The sequence below is a fragment of the Melanerpes formicivorus genome, unplaced genomic scaffold (assembly GCF_026170545.1).
Source record: "Melanerpes formicivorus ecotype bairdi unplaced genomic scaffold, bMelFor1.0.p_v2 SCAF_9, whole genome shotgun sequence".
NCBI lineage: Eukaryota > Metazoa > Chordata > Aves > Piciformes > Picidae > Melanerpes > Melanerpes formicivorus.
The window spans coordinates 2,949,959-2,971,733 of record NW_027142361.1 but is presented as its reverse complement, the minus strand read 5'-3'; the positions used below and the strand labels follow the sequence as shown (position 1 = coordinate 2,971,733).

Here is a 21,775-nt window from a genome sequence, read left to right as displayed (position 1 = left end):
ATGTCATTGATTTGGATGCCATTTCACTTTTTAACTTGGGTCTGCATATGTTTGGCACATACTGAATGCATTATTAAAAAGCCATTACTAGTAATGCTCATGTGAATGTTCATATTTATAATAAAAAATTGTATTGAATTTAGCAGCAAGCTTTGCTTTTGTTTGGTTCCTAAAAGTAATACTCCTTTAAAACTTAACTCTTTCCTCTTGGCTTATGTAGTACCAAACAGCTAAAGTCATTTAACAACTAGGAAGCACGTTTTTGTGGTTTTCATTTAAGGCATTTCAGTCCCCTTACTGGAGCAAGTAGGTACAGTTGACCTATGGCCAGCCTCTTCCAAGGATCAAAGATTGTCCCAAAGAGATGTATTTGACTCCTCTTGGTTTCAGAGAGTGCTCCGCATGTGTGTATGTGAGAGCACTACATGTGACCTGATGATCTGATAGCAGAATAAATATTTCAGTGGCATTAGCTACAAAAGTACTGAATTCTTCTGGTTAGTTTTAATTTGTGAGCTTGTGGGGTCAGTGTTTTGCTTGTGTTTTCTTTGATCTGGATTTGAACAGTGATACTACATACAGGTTTTGTTATACAGGATTCAAGAATGAAAGGTAGGTTAGGCCTGGCCCTCAGCCCAAAGGAAAATGTGCTAGTACAAGAGCTAGTGTGAAACAGGTTTTTGTGCATCTCTGAATTGTGAAGAACCTTGATTTGTAGACAGTAACAAACAGTTTATAACAAAGGACAATAATGAGAGCTATCAATCATTCATTGCTTATTTAATGTTCCTTTCCCCACATGCAACTTGCTGTAGGTGAGCAGCATCAACATTATACCTGAAAATACCTCTGTAAATGAATTGATTAGTACAAGTGTGCAACACTCTTAATGCATTGAATTTCCAGCCCACACACTGGTCATTTAAAGTGATGCTGCCTTCCTTTCAGCTGACATAATTAAAAACTAGACTGTTCCAAAAGAGTTTGCTAAAGATTTTAACAGTGGAATAATGCAAATAAGTCTTCATTAATTTGCACATATGCAGACTGTAACCAATTAAATAATGTGATACTAATTTTGCTTCCTTTATGAGCTCAGACATTTGAGAATCAAGCATAAAACCTGAGATTCTTTCTTACCATCCTGCCATCTCCTTTGGATTAATGCAGCAGCATCTGATTTGAAATCTTAACAGCTTTAATAATCTGCATAAATAAATCTGATGTCTTAGCATTTACTACTAATTAAATAGCAAAATAAACTTTTTCAAATGTCTGATTTTTAACCTATTACTGAACTGCATTGAAATGTTATTTGATTTTTATTGCAGTTTGGTGACTCTCAACAACTGCGCCTTGTTCGTATCCTAAGAAGTACAGTCATGGTTCGTGTTGGAGGTGGCTGGATGGCACTTGATGAGTTCCTAGTGAAAAATGATCCTTGCAGGGGTATGTAACACAACTGTTAAAATGGATGCAGATAATTATTAGGATACAGTCAGCATTCATTGTCTCAAGATGGAGATTGAGTTGTATAAAATGGCAGTTCTGTAAACATCATCTCACTAAATGTCACTGTTCTTGTAAACTCTCAATCTCGTGATTAAGATCCTCTTCACTTGCACTGGTCTATGTCTAGAATAACTGTGGTGTCTCCTGCACTGTTCTTCCAGCATTAGGAGGTGTAATGTAAGAATTTAATTTAGGCCACCTAGAGTTGATGGGATGTAAGCTATTTGTATGACTTAGCAGAAACAGCACACAGAAATGTCCAATAAAAGGTTCTCAACAAGAGAGAAGTTTTGAGGCAATAAATCAGAGTAAGGCAATTGAGCTGAGGAATAACAACAACAATGCAGAATCAACTTTGGCCAGTGACTGTGCTCAGGCTTTCAGGCTCTGCCTTTGTAGCCCTGTCTTTTCATTGGCATCCTCCCCAAGACCACTTCACAGAGCCATGAGCTTTGTACAGAGCAGCAGGAAAATGTTCTTGTTGGGAGGACTTCGCTCTGGGCAAGTGGGAAGCAATCTCTCGCCTTGCCCTGCCCTCCAGGCCCCTGCTTGATCAGTGCACAGCAACATAATGGCATCTTAATGTTTCAAACAGCTCACCTCTGTAGTGGGGAAAGTAAGCTCTGTCTGTCACTGTTCTTTGAGGAACAATTTGAGATAGGAAAGAAGCCATTTCTGAAGCAAGAGATACACAAGTCCAATAATAGCCAGAGTAGTAAAATTGTAGAAAATACAATAATGACTGTGTTCAAACTGAGCTGACCTGTAACTAGATAATTCTATCCTATTACTAGCAGAATTAAATTTACTGCATTTTTACCTCTCAGGGGTTGTGCAGAATCACAGTGAATATTGTCATAGTGCAAGGACAGCACAGAGAAATTTAGGAGGGGCAAATGAGCTAGTGAAGGCAGAGATATCACCTATCCTGCCAACCTTACTCCAGTGTCAGCTACCTTACACAGCTTCTGTGCTGGGACCCGGGTTTACAAACAGCTTCATACAGAGCTTGAGGTATCACAGTATCACAGTATAACTAAGGTTGGAGGAGACCTCGAGGATCATCGAGTCCAACCTATGAACACAGACCCCATGACTAGACCGTGGCACCAAGTGCCACGTCCAATCCCCTCTTGAACACCTCCAGGGATGGAGACTCCACCACCTCCCTGGGCAGCCCATTCCAATGACAAACGACTCACTCGGTGAAGAACTTTCACCTCACCTCGAGTCTAAACCTCCCCTGGCACAGCTTGAGACTGTGTCCCCTTGTTCTGATGCTGGTTGCCTGGGAGAAGAGACCTACTCCTTCCCAGCTACAACCACCTTTCAGGTAGTTGTAGGGGGCAATGAGGTCACCCCTGAGCCTCCTCTTCTCCAGGCTAAACAATCCCAGCTCCCTCAGCCTCTCCTCATAGGGCTTGTGCTCAAGGCCTTTCACCAGCCTTGTTGCCCTTCTCTGGACACGTTCAAGTGTTTCGATGTCCTTCTTAAACTGAGGGGCCCAGAACTGGACACAGTACTCAAGGTGCGGCCTAACCAGAGCAGAGTACAGGGGCACAATGACTTCCCTGCTCCTGCTGGCCACACTATTCCTAATGCAGGCCAGGATGCCATTAGCCCTCTTGGCTACCTGGGCACACTGGTGGCTCATGTTTAGGCAGCTGTCAATCAGTCCCTCCAGGTCCCTCTCTGTTTGGCAGCTCTCCAGCCACTCCGACCCCAGCCTGCAGCTCTGCATGGGATTGCTGTGGCTAAAGTGCAGCACTCGGCACTTGGACTTGTTAAATGCCATCCCATTGGATTCTGCCCATCTGTCCAGTTGGTCGAGGTCCCTCTGCAGAGCCTTTCTACCCTCTAACTGACTAACATCTGATCCTAACTTGGTGTCATCTGCAAACTTGCTGATGACTGACTCGACCCCCTCATCCAGATCATCAATGAAGATGTTAAAGAGGACGGGGCCCAGCACTGATCCCTGGGGGACGCCACTGGTGACTGGCCACCAGCTGGATGTGGCACCATTCACCACCACTCTCTGGGCTCACCCCTCCAGCCAGTTCCTAACCCAGCACAGAGTGTTTTGGTCAAAGCCTCGAGCTGACAGCTTAGACAGCAGTTTGCTGTGGGGGACGGTGTCAAAGGCCTTGCTGAAGTCCAGGTAGACCACATCCACAGGCCTCCCCACATCCACCAGACGGGTCACCTGATCATAGAAGGAGATCAGGTTGGAGAGGCAGGATCTGCCCTTCCTAAATCCATGCTGGCTGGACCTGAGCCCTTGGCCATCCTTCAGGTGCGCCGTTATTGCCGCCAGGATAATCTGCTCCATCACTTTCCCTGGCACTGAGGTCAGGCTGACCGGCCTGTAGTTTCCAGGTTCCTCCATCCGACCCTTCTTGTGGATGGGGACCACGCTGGCCAGTTTCCAGTCATCTGGGACCTCACCGGTGAGCCAGGACTGGAGGAAAATGATGGAGAGTGGCCTAGCTAGCACATCTGCCAGCTCTCTCAGCACCCTAGGATGGATCCCATCCGGTCCCATGTACTTGTGAATATCCAAGTGGCTCAGCAGGTCCCGAACTAATTCCTCATGGATTTCTGGGGCATTACACTGCTCCCCAACCCCATCGCCCAGCTCCGGAGGCCACTCGTCCTGAACTCCTGCCTTGCTGTTAAAAATTGAGGCAAAGAAGGTGTTCAGGACCTCAGCTTTCTCCTCGTCTTCAGTCACCATGTTCCCCTCCAGGTCCACTAGGGTGTGCAGGTTCTTCCTGCCCTTCTTCTTATTGTTAATATATTTATAAAAATGCTTTTTATTATCTTTGACAGAGGTGGCCAGCTTCAGTTCCAGCTGGGCCTTTGCCTCCCTAATTTTATTCCTACATAATCTAACAGCTTCCTTGAACATACCTCGAGAAGCCTTCCCCTCCTTCCAAAGGTGATACAGCCTCCTCTTCCCCCTTAAATCCTCCAGGAGCTGCTTGCTCATCCAAGCCGATCGCCTTCCCCGCCGTCTCGCCTTTCGGCATGTGGGAACTGCCAGTTCCTGTGCCTTCAAGAGCTCCTATTTGAAGTAGGTCCAACCCTCCTGGACCCCTTGGTTCATGAGGGCTGGTACCCAGGGGACTTTGCAGACAAGTTTCTTAAACAGGCTGAACTTTGCCCTCCGGAAGTCCAGGGTGAAGGTTCTGTTGGTAGTCCTCCCTGTCTCCCTGCATATTGAAAACTTCACTATCTCGTGGTCACTGCACCCTAGGCAGCCTCCCACGATCACGTCTCCCACCAGCCCTTCCCTATTGCAGAACAGCAGGTCAAGCAGAGCCTGTCCCCTGGTAGGCTCGCATAACAGCTGTGTCAGGAAGCAGTCCTCCATTTGCTCCAGGAATCTTCTGGATTGCCTCCTCCCTGCTGAATTAAGTTCCCAGCAGATATCTGGGAGGTTGAAGTCGCCAACAAGGACAAGATCTGATGATCTTGAGACGGCCTCTAGCTGCTTGTAGAATACTTCATCAGCCTCCTCATCCTGGTTGGGTGGTCTGTAACAGATTCCAACCAGGATGTCAGATTTGTGAGGCTGCCCTCTGATTTTAACCCACAGGTTCTCAACTCCCTCATCTTCTACCTCAAGTTCTGTGGCAGAGAGTGACTCCCCAATATACAGAGCCACCCCTCCTCCTCTTCTCCCTCGCCTGTCTGTCCTAAAGAGCCTGTAGCCCCCCATTGTAGCACTCCAATCACGTGTGTTGTCCCACCATGTTTCTGAGATTGCGACTATATCATAGTCGCCCTGATGGATCAGGACCTCCAACTCCTCTTGATTATTGCCCAGGCTGCATGCATTGGTGTACATGCATCTCAGCTGGGTTCCTGACTTCTCAATTGACCCTGCCTTCTGACCTACTCTTTCCTCTGCAGAGGGACCGATTGCCTCACCCACTCCCTTCAGACCTAGTTTAAAGCCCTCCTAATGAGCCCTGCCAACTCCAGTGCCAGGACTCTCTTACCCCTTCTAGATAGATGCACCCCATCAGGACCCAGCAAGTCAGGTGCGGTGAAAGTTGTCCCATGGTCATAGAACCCAAAGTTCTACCTCTGGCACCATCCCCTGAGCCAATTGTTGATGGTGTGGGTTCTCCCATTCCTCTCAGCGTACACCCCTGCCACTGAGGGAACTGAGCATTTTCACCAAGGGCTTGTCATGTATTCAGATCTCAGTAATCATATCTCAAAGAACTGTTCTCCTAAAGAGCTTTAAAAGTGTTTGGCCTAGTTATTTAACATATTTTTAGTTTACATTACTTCTGTATGTCAGCAGATAAATACTGTTACGCAGGTACACTTGGGATTGCAGCTCAGTCTATACAAGCACTATTTCCTTTTTGTGTAGGTGACTTTTGAGAGCTCACCTCAGAGCACTTAGAGACAGCTTTTGCTCTGAGCCCTGTCTTTTGGCCTGGTGCTCCAAATCTTTTGCATATGCAGCTGCTGTACTTGATTTCTTCTCCTGCTAACAATTTTCTTTATTGTGACCCATGTCCTGTGTCATTTTTTCTAGTTCATCATCACGGGAGTAAAATGTTACGTTCGGAATCAAACTCTTCAATTACCACTCAGCCTACTATAGGTTGGCAAACCCCTCTCTTTGTCTCCTCCTCCTCCTCTTCTCCTCCTCTCTCTTCATTTCCTTCCCACTTTTTCAATATATTTACTTTTAACAATATGCTTCACCCATCATATGTAGCTTAATGTGTTCCTACATGGGCTGGTGCTTTGCAAGCTAATCCAAGCTAATTTTTTTTTGACACACTTAAAAGAGTGTTTCAAAAACAATTTTCATTCACACTGACACATTTAAATGCTAACATGTTTTGGCATCTCCTCCTGCTGAACATTCTCTCATATATGTGTTTGCATATGTGTGTGAGTGCTTAGCCACCAACTACCTCATCAAATTTGAATTTTATGTTCATCATTGCATGTTGCCAAACTACATAACTTCATAATTCTGAATAAATATATTTGCTGCTTTCCTGTAGTTTGTACTTAGCAATTTCTTCTGGAACATCCAAGCAAGTATTATTTATTACAAGTAGCTATAGAGTTAGCAAAAATGCTCATCAGGTTGTGTCTCTGTATTAATAGTTGATGGATTAACAATGATTTAGCACGTGAGCATTCCATTATCTTGCTGACTTCCTTTGACAGTGGTTCATTCCTGCTGGCATAAAGTATTAGAATAATTGAGTTCTGCACATAACTCTTCTGTGTCCAAAATAAATGCATTACACAGTAATGCATTTTTTTTTTTTGTTAAAATGTGCTGGAGTTGGCATGGCAAAAAAGACAATAAACAGCCTTGAGACAATTTTCGTAACTAAGTGACTGCCTTTCTTTGATGCAGCTAAAGGGAGGACAAATGTGGAGCTACGTGAAAAGTTCATTTTGGCAGATGGTGCCAGTCAAAGCATGGCAGCTTTCCGACCAAGGGGCCGTAGATCACGACCCTCTTCAAGGGGTGCTTCTCCCAATAGATCTACTTCTCTGTCAAGTCAAGCTGGCCAGGCAGCTGTCCCACAAGCAGTTGCTACAAGTACACTGAAGGTAAGGAGAAACCTACAGTATTGCACTGGTTAACAAACTGGGTCTAGATTTTTCTGATTTTTTTTTTTTTCCCTTGTCCCAACAGTATTGGTGCTTTCCCTAGGTGATAAGGAAGAAATACCTTGCTTTTGTTTCATAGTCTGAGGAGGATCTGAGAAGTCTTTATTAATTTTTTTCTACTGTTTGTTTGCAACAAAGGAATAGAAGGGTTTTTTACTCTTAAGGCGCCACATGAAATGTCAATTTGGAAATGGCTTTGAAAAAGCGATGAACCTCTGTATTGCATTTTAAAAATAAGCTCTGCCAGCTCTTCATTTCAGAACATTTGTCATCCGCTCTTTCTGCTTAGCTTTTTATTTCTACTATGAGATTTGTCCCTGCGAAAGCTTAGGTGTCCTTCTCCATGACGTTGTTTTCCATCTATTATCCTTCACATTATGATTTACCATTGTTTCATACAGACACCCCATCATTTAACACGCAACTCTGGTAAGCCATGGTTGACAAACAGCAAAACGTCAACTCCTTCTAAGCTGCCAGAATCCTCAGACTATCAAGGGTCATCTGCAGAGGTACAGTAAGGACAGATGTTCTAGTCTAATGACCTTCCTTCACTAAAACTGTCACTTCACTAACAGCCACTAGAGTTTCAGTGCTTCAGTGTTGCACCACCCTTTACATATTAATGCACTGCCTTTATTTTAGACTTTTGTCAAATTACTGCTTTACTATTTTTTTTCCCTGTTCTACTTGTCATGTGTTTCACTTTTAGGAAAACTCAGCTTCAGTTAATGTATGTTTAAAGTGTAAATGATTAATAAATCATAAAAGTATGCAGTGAGCTGTCTGAACAAATGTGGAAGAGTGCTTTTTCAGAAAAAAAAAAAAAAGAAAAAAGACCCACTGTTTGTATACTTTGCAGGTTTCTTTCCTAAAATTGTTTCTTTTGGGTTCATAAAATACTGTAATATTCATGAGCTATGGGAATGAGGTAATAAATCAAGATTTCCAATGCAAAACTACTAAGCAAAGAAATACCCAATGACTGTGAAGAAGGTGGCACAAAAGACCATCTGTGATCTATAAACCTTTCCAACAATAGAAAGTTTTGTTTAAGAGGGTTCTGACCAGTCATTGCTCTAAGACAGCTATTTTATGACTTTACAGGAAACGAGCTTTGTCTTATTTTTAGCCCATGACTTGCATAGAAATTGCAAGTGCAGCAGTTAGGACTGTGCAGCCAGTTAAGCTGTATGACCAGCAGTTGAATGGGCTTGGAGCCAAAGTGTATGCTCTAGTGCCATTACAGTCAGAGAAATTTGTACAGCTGGATCAGGCAGCAAACCTGTTGATTGTTGGAATTACTTGTGCACTGGGTTAGACTGAGCTTGGTGAGGGGAAACTTGTGCTGCTGCTATCAGCTCTGTTGTATCTGCTTTTCACAAATCTGCACTTTACCTGCTGCTTGTTGCTATACAAGTGATGCCTTCAGCTGCTAAGCTTACAGGAGCTCATCGTGGCTTTGCTCAAAGGTGCATAACGAACGTTTTACTCCCTGCTCTGTGTGAGCTGGTGTACCCCACAGGCCTCTGTGTGTTAACAGCACTACAAGCACTGGGGGTGAAGGTTTAGAAGAAGCAAAAAGCTGAGTCAGTTTTCAGTTTCTAATATATTCCTGTATCTTCTTTCATCTCTTAGCTGGTAACTGAATTGTAAGATTAGTTGATGTTACTTTTTTTTATAGGGTTTATAGACATGTGAAGTCCCAAAACAGATAGCTTTCGAGAATGTGAAGCAATGGAAGGGAGCACAAACCACATAGAGTAATAAATCAGCTGAGGCCTGGGACACTGTGACAGAAAAAGAAGATAAGTGATAAGGGCTGACGAAGTAAGCATGATTCAGAACCAGAAAGGTCAAACTGACCCTAACAGCCTTGTCCAGTCAGTAAAACTAAGCCAGGCACACCGGGAATTGACCAAATTAGGAAAGGGTTCAAAAGTTTAAGAGAGGAAGACTCATCAGAAGACCCCTGCCCATGATGAAGGCCACCGGAATGACCACCAAGAGGATCCTCAAAAGAGATGTCCCCGCCCACGCTCCGCCTACACCACGCCTCTTATGAATATGTATGCAGAGATATGATTATGTATGTGATCTGATGCAATACCACATCCAAAACTGTATAAAAGACATGCTTTTGTTACGGGAAAGGTAGAAATCCATTTAGTGATTTCTCCGACGCGTTGCTAATAAAATACCTCCTGTCTATCTGACTTAAACTGAGTCTCTTAGGCAGTTATTCTTGCCTTTTGGGGCAAAATTCGGCATCACATGTGTCGAGGGTAGAGGGGAAGGCCTCAGCCTTCTCCTCCCCCCAAAGTGAAGGGAAAAAAAAATGAAAGAAAAATCACAGGCGGATGAGCAAAGGAATGTGCTGTATTTACGAGCGGTTTAGGAAATGCAGGTTATATACACAATTTACAGTATTTACAATATATACACAGAAATATACAACAAAGTAATACAGGAATGAAATTCAGTCCTCTGCTGAGGAGGGTTCCACCCCCCGTACCCCCCTTTTCTCCCCTTTATCCCCAAAGAGGGTTAAAAAGAGAGAAAAAGAGCAATTGTTAATTAAAGCAGAATATGTTAGTAGAGGCCTTATCTGTCCAAGGTCAGTCTGGCCAAAAGCCCAGAAGCTGTAAGCTGCAGAAGGAGGGGGAAAAAGTGCAAGACTGCCAAAAGTCTCTCTGGGAATCAAAACTTAAGGCAGTACTCTGCCAATCCACCAATGAAATTAGTTTAGACCTGTCCTTTGTTTATAAAACATTCAGTCACAGTGTCCCTTTCTTAAAAGCACAGCCTCAAACGGTCACAGTCCACCCCTTCTAAACAATTTCATTGGCTGTTCAAATTGTCCATCCAATCCAAAACAATATTTACAGTTTGTAAGTAAAGTTCATAGTCCATTCCGGCTATGCTCAGATGTGGATGATTCAAAAGTCCAAGAAAATCAGGAAATGAGAAAAATGGAAAACAGTTTATTTCTTTGCCGACGAAGCGAAGAAAAGGGAAACAGGGATTCTCAGGGTCTCTTAGTTGACTCAGGGCTCTCAGGGTTCTCAGGGTTCGTGCACCATAGATTCCTCGTAGATTCTTCCTTTGGACGCGATGTAGCTGTACAACAGGTTGAAATTAACCTCTTTCAGCTAAAGTTAAATTTCTTTGTGGAATACACTGAATTTCACCACCTTCAGCGGAAACCACCCCTCAGACAGGTTTAGCCTCTCCTGAGGGTGAAAATACCCAAACAGTTTTACCTAACAGATTCTTTTCTCTAACAACAGGAACTCTATCACCTTCTACTTTCTTACTTTATCAGCCAGATTGCTTGTGCTAAATGTTTTTCCCAGTTTTTCAAAGATTCACCCTCCATGGCTTTAAGAGTGGTCTTCAACAAACCGTTGTAGCGTTCAATCTTCCCTGAAGCTGGTGCATAGTAGGGAATATGGAATATCCACTCAATGCCATGCTCTTTTGCCCACATCTTTACAAGGTTGTTCTTGAAATGAGTTCCGTTGTCTGACTCAATCCTCTCTGGAGTTCCGTGTCTCCACAGGATTTGTCTCTCCAGACCGAGAATCGTCTTGCGTGCAGTTGCATGTGGAACTGGATAAGTTTCCAACCATCCAGTGTTTGCCTCTACCATAGTAAGCACGTATTGCTTACCAGAATGAGAACGTGGTAGAGTGATGTAGTCAATCTGCCAAGCTTCACCATACTTGTACTTGGACCATCTGTCACCATACCACAAGGGCTTAATTCGCTTTGCCTGCTTAATAGCAGCACAAATGTCACAGTCATGGATGACTTGTGTGATAGCATCCATGGAAATGTCTATGGATCTGTCACGAGCCCATTGGTATGTTGCATCTCTGCCTTGATGTCCTGACAAATCATGAGCCCACCGAGCTAAGAATATCTCAACTCGGTGTTTCCAGTCGAGATCAAGATTAGAGTCCATGTCTACTTGAGAAACTCTTGCAGCTAGATCTGCCTGATGGTTGTGTTGCTGTTCCTCAGTAGCTTTGCTCTTAGGAATGTGAGCATCGATGTGTCTCACTTTCACTGGAATTCTCTCGATTCGATCAGCAATGTCCTGCCACAGGTTGGCTGCCCAAATGGGTTTTCCTTTCCTCTGCCAACCACTCTTCTTCCAGTTCTTTAGCCAACCCCATAGAGCATTGGCTACCATCCATGAGTCGGTGTAGAGATAAAGCTTTGGCCATCTCTCACGTTCAGCTACGTCGAGAGCTAGCTGGACAGCTTTTACCTCTGCGAACTGACTGGATTCTCCTTCTCCGTCCTTTGCCTCTGCAACTCGGTGTGTTGGACTCCACGCTGCAGACTTCCACCTTCGCTTCTTTCCATCAAGATGACAGGAACCTTCTGTGAACAAAGCCTATTTCTTTTCATCATCAGAAAGGTCATTGTAAGGAGGAGCTTCCTCAGCACGAGTTACTTTCTCCTCTGGAGGTTTAGCACAGTTGGTACCTTCAGGCCAACTTGAGATCACCTCCACTAGACCAGGTCTTTCAAGATTTCCCATTCGAGCTCTCTGTGTTATCAGAGCCATCCACTTAGACCATGTTGAGTCTGTGGCATGATGTGGTGTGGAGCCTTTGCCTTTGAACATCCAGTTCAAAACTGGTAATCTGGGACCTAAGAGAAGTTGTGATTCAGTTCCAATTACTTCAGAAGATGCTTTTACTCCTTCATAGGCAGCTAGAATTTCTTTCTCTGTTGGAATATACTTAGCCTCTAAACCTCTGTAACCTCGACTCCAGAAACCAAGAGGTCGTCCACGTGTCTCACTTGGGGCTTTTTGCCACAAGCACCAGGTTGGACCATTGTCACTTGCAGTCATGTACAAAATGTTCTTAATGTCTTAACCATCCCGGACAGGTTCCAGACCCACTGCTTGAACTACCTCTTGCTTTATCTGGTCAAAGGCTGCTTGTTGTTCAGGTCCACAGGGGAAATTGTTTCTCTTTCGAGGCACATCATACAGAGGTTTCACAATTTGACTGTGTCCAGGGATGTGCAGTCTCCAAAATCCCACTATCCACAAGAAACGTAAGGTCTCTTGCTTGTTCGTGGGATTTGCCATGGTAGAGACTCTATTTACCACATCCACTGGAATGTGTCAGCGTCCATCCTGCCACCGCACTCCCAGAAACTGAATCTCTGTGGTAGGTCCTTTCACCTTGTCTCGCTTGATGGCAAAACCTGCATTCAGAAGAATGTCAATGATTTTGTTACCTTTCTCAAAGACTTCTTCAGCAGTTTTACCCCAGACGATGATATCATCGATGAACTGGATGTGTTCTGGAGCCTTACCATTCTCCAGAGCATCGTGGATCACTGCATGATGGATGCTTGAGCTGTGAATCCAGCCCATTGGCAGCTTGTTGAAAGTGTACTGCATTCCTCTCCAGGTGAAAGCAAACTGAGGCCTGCATTCCTCTGCTATGGGAATAGAGAAAAATGCATTAGGAATGTCTATGGTAGCATACCATTTGGCCTCTTTGGATTCCAGCTCATACTGCAGCTCCATCATGTCTGGTACTGCTGCACTCATAGGTGGTGTTACTTCATTCAGGGCTCAGTAGTCGACTGTCAGACGCCAGTCTCCATTCTGCTTTTGCACAGGCCACACTGGACTGTTGAAAGGTGAATGAGTTTTGCTGATGACTTTCTGACTCTCCAACTGACGAATCAGATTCTGAATGGGCAACAAAGAGTCACGGTTGGTTCTGTATTGTCTGTGATGCACAGTCTGAGAAGCAACCGGCAATTTAATGTCCTGTATCTTATGTTGTCCCACAACTGCAGATTCATCAGAAAGCTCAGGTCTAGCAGACAGCTTTAGATTTTCTCCATCAATTTCTACAGAAGCTACTCCAAAAGCCCATTTGTAACCTTTAGGGTCTTTGAAACGCTCTTCTCTCAGAAAATCAATTCCTAAAATACAAGGTGCGTCCGGACCGGTCACAACTGTATGCTTCCTCCATTGTTTACCAGTTAAACTTATATTAACCTCCACCTTACTTAACTCTTGAGATCCACCAGTGACTCCCAGAATAGTTATAGACTCTGATCCCTGATAATTTTATGGCATTATGGTGTACTGAGCTCCTGTGTCAACCAAGGCCCTGTACTTCCGAAATTGTGAAGTGCCAGGCCACTGGATGTACACATCCCAATAGATTCTATTATCTCTGTTATCCCTCTCCTCCCCCTGGCGGGAGGCAGGGCACCCCTAGTTATGGAGTGCATGCCCACATGTGCATTGAGCACAGTGTGCAGTGTTATAGCTGGAGCCACTGTTGGAGCTACTAGGGTTGTTCTGGGGAACTGTGGAAGTAACAGCTACCCTTCTGGTATTGCTACCTCGGGTTCTGCCACTTTGCAATTCCCTCAGTCTCCTGAAAAGATTAGAAGTTGGTTGGCCATCCCATCTGTTTATGTTCTCAACAAACTGATCATGCAGAGTTATCCAAATAGTTCTACGTGATTGCCTTGGTGGTCTGTTTTGATTTGATCTGTTTTGGAATGACCTCCTTGGAGGACATCTATTCCTCACAGATGAAACTTGTATCCACCTGGAGGAAGAATTGAAATTACCTTTTTGTGCCAACTGGTATATGGAATCTTTCAGATCCTTCATGCAACTCTCAGTTTTTCCAGACAAAGTTTCTATGGCTGAAACCAAAGAAACAGGTGTCATGCTATCCTCCAATTGTCTCATTTGATCAGTGAATTGGCCAACCGTAGGAGGAGCTCCACCATAATTTCTTGACACAATTCTGCTTGCCAGAATGTTTGCATAATTAGAAGGAACAAGTTTGATGATCTTTTTAGCAATACCAATACCCACAGGAATGTCATCAGGATTCAGAGTTTCATGTTCACCATAGAGTATCTCCCTAACAGCAAATTCTCTCAGGCACTTAATTCCCTCATCTATGGTAGTCCAGGGTTTAGGATTCCATGGAAGATCATCTCGGGAAGGGTATCTCGGGGCAACCGCCATTAAAAGGCGTATCCACAGATTAACCTTACCGAGAACTTTGCCTAGATGTCTATCTATTCCATTATCCATCAAGAGAGTTCCTAGCTGAGCTGCTGACTGGTCTCCAACCATTAGAGCTGGAGCACCTGTATCATAACATCTACTAAGCCAAGCTAGAACTGGCTCCTTATCTGCCCTGGTGTAATCTTTACGGACATTTCGTAACTCTTCCCTTGGTGAGGAACAGTCCGAAATGTCATCTGACTCCTCTTCCTCAACTTGTTGTCCCCATAATCCTGCTGCCACTCTCTCAAGGATCTCTTTAAGCTGAGAACCACCTCTGCTAGCTCGTCTCTTAGCTGCATCTCTATCCTGTTTTGATCTCACTAACTCAGCTAGATCTTTAAAACAAACCTTCTCTTCGTCCTCAGCAGGATCTTTTCTAGTAGAGGGTCCCTCACCAGGATCGGTCTCCTGCTCTTTTCCTCCATTAGCTCCTGGATCATTGTTGGTCTTTCCACTTCTAGTCTTTAAAACAGCCACTTTAACTGGAGCTGTGTTTGAATTTACAGCCACCTTAACAGAAACTGACAGGTTCTGCAACAAATCAGCTACTGGGGCAGTGGCTTCCGGTCCCACCGTGCAAGAAGACGGAGATGACCCTGCCCCATTAATGGCTGAGGAAGAAACAGGAGGACGAGAAGGAGGAGACGTCATGTTGGCAGTTGCTGCCGCCCCTGGCAGCTTGCCAGAATAAGCGGCAAAACCATTCAGAGCAGCTTTTCCAATTAACTTTTTAGCTTTCTTTTTAACTGACACAGATTCTGCACACTCCTCATCACTAGACATCTCTGGGACTGACCCAGAGCCGTGCCGCTTTCTCTTTGATCTAGTTTTAATAACAAAACACGCTCTGGATACCTTCCTCTCCCGACGCAAGGAAAACAGTGAATACACATTAGTTATCACCAGCAGCAGGATTACACACATCAAATAAATCACCTTTGGATCCCAGCCATCACTTAAAGTTACCCTTTCTCCTACTGGGATCGTAAACTCTTTTATCTCAATCGGGAGAGTGCTAGAGGTCACATTCCTGTATCTCGCTGGCCAGAAGAAATTGACGCAGCGTGCATACAGAAGTCTGACCCGATACATGCACCACAAATAAATTTTCTGCATCAAATATTTACTAAGGTAATCCAGAATCAAACCCAAACAATATCTGTAGACCAGAGCCCCAAAAATTGAAAAAAACAAGCACTCCAAGATCCGCAGCACCTTCATGTTTTGCTAATCCGGCTATAAAGCAATAAATAAATAAATCAAGCTAATTTTCTGCCACATGTTAGGAAGCCAAGAAAAATGTTGAGGGGAAGGCCTCAGCCTTCTCCCCCCCCCAAAGTGAAGGGAAAAAAAAATGAAAGAAAAACCACAGCCGGATGAGCAAAGGAATGTGCTGTATTTACAAGCGGTTTAGGAAATGTAGGTTATATACACAATTTACAGTATTTACAATATATACACAGAAATATACAACAAAGTAATACAGGAACGAAATCCCCTCCTCTGCTGAGGAGGGTCCCCCTCCCCCCCCCCGTACCCCCCTTTTCTCCCCTTTTTCCCCAAAAGAGTGTTAGAAAGAGAGAAAAAGAGCAATTGTTAATTAAAGCAGAATATGTTAGTAGAGGCCTTATCTGTCCAAGGTCAGTCTGGCCAAAAGCCCAGAAGCTGTAAGCTGCAGAAGGAGGGGGAAAAAGTGCAAGACTGCCAAAAGTCTCTCTGGGAATCAAAACTTAAGGCAGTACTCTGCCAATCCACCAATGAAATTAGTTTAGACCTGTCCTTTGTTTATAAAACATTCAGTCACAGCGTCCCTTTTTTAAAGGCACAGCCTCAAACGGTCACAACATGGAAAGATATTTGTCATTGAATTACAATGAGGTGAAAGCAGTTGACATTGATTTCAAATGTTCTTGCAACTGCCAGTAGTTTTCAGTGATGTTTTCTTATGTAAACCAACATGGATTGAGATTATAAATAGAACTAGGAGGGGTAGGTTACAGTGAATTTCTGAAGCATTCTGCAGCATTTTCTGCCCAAGAGAGCAGTTACTTATTTTATGTGTAGACTGCATTTGGGTTTAGGGCAAAACTGAAGAGCACACTTGTTTATTCATCTTGCCCCAATGATTCTCTGCCAGGGCCTTGCCTAAAGGGCAGCAGGTTCAGCAAGGTTATGGAGAATGCTCCCTTTCCTTATCCTCCCAAGCATTCTCTGTCTAGCAGATATTTCCAAGGCTGGCTGGAACATTAAGCATTTGTACTTGGCTTTAAAGAGAGTTTAACATTGTTACCATTCCTGTCAGAGCCAGCAGATTCTCTGTAGCATCTCAATGCTCTTTTGTTCAGATGTACCAGAATTGGTTCCAAGCTGTCAGATGCCAGGCATGCTTCTGGCATGTTTGGTTCTAGACAGCTCCCAACACACTCCTGGATTTTCATTTTCAGTACCTAAATCTGCCCCATTGCTGCATGGGGACACATGGCACAGAGCATGGGATCTTGGGATCCAGACTACTCAGTGTGCTGTGTTCATCACTGCAGGTTTTTTGTGGTTCTTTTGGGGTATTTACTTTTTATTTTTGTGTTGATTAAATGAATATTAATACTGCACCCCTACTCTAGTTTGCATACACCTCCTATCTTGTATGTTACATGGATTTTGGCATCTGAGGATTTAGTTCTTGCAGTTTTGAAAAAGATCTTATTGTTTGGGGCATGTTGCAAATCAAGACTTCATAAATGAGAAAGCAGGTAGGGTAAGACTGTGGAGTTAGAGACATTTCAGACAATGTATTGAGAACAAGAACTATTTTTAATTAGTCCTATGTCTTCTTTTTTCCTGCTTTTTTCTAGCAAAAAGTTTGGAACTTCAGTAATTTTATTTGGCCTTTGAAACATTTATAGCATTGAAACAAACATATTCACCAGATATAACCGTGGTCAAAATGGTGGAAAGTGAAGCTGTGCAGACATAAAACCTCTACAACTTGTCTCTAAGTCATGTACCATCAACTAATCTTACGTGATTAACTAATTATAAGAAGGTAGCTTTTCTCTTCTTTATGCATTGAAATGCACACAAACAATGCTCAAATGTTCATGTCAAGCAGACTGTTATTTTGTTGTTGATGTTTTACATTTGAACTGCTTCAAATACTAGTTGCTAGAGGAATGTTCAAAATGTCACGTCATAAAAATATCCACAGTGACTCAAATTGCTGTTTCAGATCCACAGTGAATGTTGTTGCAATGGCCACGTTCTAAGCTGTGTACTACCTAGTAATCCTCTCTTCAGTAGTGACAATTTTTAAAAAATATTTTTTTGGGATTTTTTGCACAGGGAACACCAATTCAAGGAAGTAAACTCAGACTGCCAGGATATCTATCAGGGAAAGGTTTCCACTCAGGAGAAGACAGCGGCATCCTGTCAACAGCAGCAACTAGAGTTAGAGCTCAGTTTGCAGGCAAGTGTTTTGACTTTAGAACTTGGTCTACCATTTGCTTTGTTTTCTACCTGAATACTTGGGGTCACACTAGGGTGTGAAGGAGATGTAAAAAGAGTAGGAAGGAGTGAGTAGAAGTCCCACTGTCTCCACTGTATTGCCGGGGGTGCATATAATCAGAATAACATTCCCCCATTCACATGGTTGCTCAGCAGGTATGTTCAGCTCTGGATGTGCAAATTCATGATTGCAACTTTCTTGACAAAGGTATCTCCAACGTGTCTGCTGAAAGAACTAGGGAAGAAGCATTTACTTAAAGGTTTTAGTTCCTCACAGTATTTGAGTTTTGCACAACTGTGATGAAGCAAAAGGATCGCTTAATTGTGATTGCATAACTGCAGGGAGGAACTCTAGATTACCTTACTAATGGAACATCTCATAGAGTATAAAACAGTATATGAAAATAGAAAGTAGTGAAGCTGTGCTCTTCCAGGATCCTCAGAGCAGCTCTGAATAAGGGAGAGGGCTGGATCGTGAGAATAGATTACTCTACTGGATTTCCTTCCTGTGTTAAGCTCTGAAGCACACACAGAGTAGCACTGGAAAATCCTGTTCAAAGAGCAGTGTATTTTATAGGTGATTTGAAAACTGAGCCACCTAAGATTTCCATTTCAGCTTGGTGTTCTTCACCCATGCAGGGAACAAGATTTGTTAAGATCAAAAATATTCAATAAGTAATTTGAAAATTGTGAAAAACCACATTAATGATTTTCTGTTTAAGATCTTTGTTGTGGTTTTTTCTTCATGGTGTGTTGTCTGGGCAGGCTTTCACTCCAGCAAGCTTGCTGAGAGCTCGTTAACTCAGCCCTTTGTTGGAGAAAATTTATACTCTGCCCTTGTTTCAACTCTGTGAGTTTTTGTTTGTTTTTTTTAAAGGGGAATACACATTTAAAAATAGGGATATTCATCTGCATCTCCAAGGTACATATGCCAAGAAATCCTGAATGCTGGAAGAGGCCAGATATTGTGTTGTTTAAATTCATAGCTGAGGAAATGGCAGGGGAAAGAAAGGCTGTAGGTGTTGAGTGAAGGTACACCACATGTTTAGTAGGTCAAGAAAAGTTGCCAGGACAATTCATTTTTAATGAGATGTGCTAGTGACAAATTAACTAAGTCTCAGTGTTTGATCTTGGCATGAGATACAGCAGCATCTAGCTTGCCTGGCAGAGGTCTAAAGTTTAATTTGTGCAATGAGGCATTTTGGGGATTGCCTAAGACCTAGGAAAGCCCAGTACATCCTTACCTCTAATACTGGAGGCTATCTTTTTATCTTTCTAGAAACCAAAAGAATTCCTAGCAGACCTGGAAGCAAGGCGGGCAGCAGGTCGAGTAGCCGCCGAGGCAGTGACGCATCTGACTTTGACATTTCAGAAATCCAGTCTATGTGCTCAGATATGTCAGAGACTGTTCCTGCTACAAGCAGACCGACACTCCGAGCAGGTTCTCGGCCAGGATCAGCCAAGCCTTCTAAAATTCCAACTCCCCAGAGAAGGCCATTAGCCACCAAATTGGACAAGTCTTTGAAGAGATAATATGATTTGCTCTGTAAAGGCCTTTTCCTTTTGCGTTCAGTATTTAAGTTTGTAAGATGTAAACAATTATATAGAAATTATTGTGAAATATCACAAGAGGTGGATTTTTAATTCTGGAGATGGCCTTATTTGTGTATTTGTCTTCTTACTTTATGTGTACAATTTTTGTCAGATTTGGTTTTGTTTATGCCATATCCTGTGAGAAGAGGGAAGAGTTTTAATGTAAACTAACAGTTGTACACAGTAATGTGTAGAAAGTACACTAAAAACTCATTGCCGAATGTACAGTGTACTGAATGTACAGTAAGTCTCTGCAACCTCAGTAAAATAGGCCTGTCACTATGTCATTAGCTAATGGTGAAGAATACCTCATTTTTCTTTAAAAAAGAAAAAGAGAATACTAAAAAGCCAAAAGACACAATGACACATCCCGAGCTAACTAAACAAACACTAACGGCTGTACAACGAAACTCCCGAGGAATACAAACCCACGTTCACAGTACCCTTATTTATACTGCATCTCTTCAAGATCTCACAGAGGTAATTAAGCACTTGTCAGTAACATGATGATACTCCAGTACCTTGCAGCATTTCTGTGCCATTGCTTTCAATGAGGCCAGACACCTTCTGGATATCCAAACTATTATTCTGCAAGAAAATCAATATAAAGTGCATTAATGTAAATGTGAGTTTTTCTTTTGCTCGAGTGGATGGTAGCACTGTAACATCAAAGTCCTTTTGTATCAAAGCAATTTTGCTTGCAGAAAGCTTCAAAATAAACATGTCCCTTAACTTTATTTCTATTGTATTTCTTATTTCCCAGGAAGAGAGTTTTTTGTGTTCTGTTTCAGGGCATGTATCATTTCAGATGACCAATAATTGCTGTAGGAACATAGGCTTTAATGTATCTTCCCATTACAGTATCACAGTATCACAGTATCACTTAGGTTGGAAAGGACCACGAGGATCGAGTCCAACCCATCAACACAGACCCCATGACTAGACCATGGCACCAAGTGCCATGTCCAATCTCCTCTTGAACGCCTCCAGGGTCGATGACTCAACCACCTCCCTGGGCAACCTGTTCCAATGACGAATGACTCGCTCGGTGAAGAACTTCCTCCTCACCTCAAGTCTAAACCTCCCCTGGCGCAGCTTGAGACTGTGTCCCCTTGTTCTGGTGCTGGTTGCCTGGGAGAAGAGGCCAACCCCTTCCTGGCTACAACCACCTTTCAGGTAGTTGTAGAGGGCAATGAGGTCACCCCTGAGCCTCCTCTTCTCCAGGCTAAACAATCCCAGCTCCCTCAGCCTCTCCTCATAGGGATTGTGCTCAAGGCCTCTCACCAGCCTTGTTGCCCTTCTCTGGACACGCTCAAGTGTTTCGATGTCCTTCTTAAACTGAGGGGCCCAGAACTGGACACAGTACTCAAGGTGCGGCCTAACCAAAGCAGAGTACAGGGGCACAATGACTTCCCTGCTCCTGCTGGCCACACTATTCCTAATGCAGGCCAGGATGCCATTGGCCCTCCTGGCCACCTGGGCACACTGGTGGCTCATATTCAGGTGGTTGTCGATCAGCACCCCCAGGTCCCTCTCTGTTTGGGAGCTCTCCAGCCACTCCGACCCCAGCCTGTAGCTCTGCATGGGATTGCCGTAGCCAAAGTGCAGCACTCGGCACTTGGACTTGTTGAATGCCATCCCATTGGACTCTGCCCATCTGTCCAGTTGGTCGAGGTCCCTCTGCAGAGCCTTTCTACCCTCTAACTGACTAACATCTGCCCCTAACTTTGTGTCATCTGCAAACTTGCTGATGACTGACTCGACCCCCTCATCCAGATCATCAGTGAAGATGTTGAAGAGGACAGGGCCCAGCACTGATCCCTGGGGGACACCACTAGTGACTGGCCGCCAGCTGGATGTGGCACCGTTCACTACCACTCTCTGGACTCGGCACTCCAGCCAGTTCCTAACCCAGCACATAGTGTAATGGTCCAATCCACGGGCTGACAGCTTAGCCCGTAGTTTGCTGTGGGGGACGGTGTCAAAGGCCTTGCTGAAGTCCAGGTAGACCACATCCACAGGCCTCCCCACATCCACCAGACGGGTCACCTGATCATAGAAGGAGATCAGGTTGGAGAGGCAGGACCTGCCCTTCCTAAATCCATGTTGGCTGGACATTATCAGCAGTCAACTTTTGGTTAGCTCCTGTATTTGTTTAATAAAACACTTGATTGCACATATCCTGTCATATGAAATTGTATGTAATTATTTTGTGTCAATAATTATTTTCTCCATATTAGACTGTGACATTTACCATGTATGAAAGGCATAAAGAGTAAATTAATTTGCTCTTTTTGTCACTGGCATATTTTTGCCATTTGCAGATTCTTTGAGAGGGTGAGTAATACTTCTTTTTTATTGGAAAAAGGATGCAACTTCCAGTAGGAATACCATAGCATGGCTGGGTAGGTGCTGTAGTAA

At 43.7% G+C, this 21,775-nt stretch overlaps 1 protein-coding gene across 23 annotated transcripts in view; it reads left to right on the top strand.

The window, feature by feature from the left end:
• DST (dystonin) overlaps positions 1-20,091 on the top strand; it is a 523,559-nt gene extending 503,468 nt beyond the window's left edge. For 14 of the 23 annotated variants that reach the window (XM_068142981.1, XM_068142971.1, XM_068142968.1 and 11 more), the window contains 6 exons: positions 1,332-1,449; positions 6,071-6,139; positions 6,917-7,116; positions 7,578-7,688; positions 17,600-17,723; positions 19,041-20,091. In XM_068142981.1, the coding sequence (XP_067999082.1) occupies positions 1,332-1,449; positions 6,071-6,139; positions 6,917-7,116; positions 7,578-7,688; positions 17,600-17,723; positions 19,041-19,294 (876 nt within the window). In that variant the 3' untranslated portion in view covers positions 19,295-20,091. The remainder of the gene's footprint in view (positions 1-1,331; positions 1,450-6,070; positions 6,140-6,916; positions 7,117-7,577; positions 7,689-17,599; positions 17,724-19,040) is intronic. The other 9 variants (XM_068142990.1, XM_068142970.1, XM_068142969.1 and 6 more) reach the window with 2 other exon arrangements.
• The last annotated feature ends 1,684 nt before the right edge of the window (positions 20,092-21,775 follow it).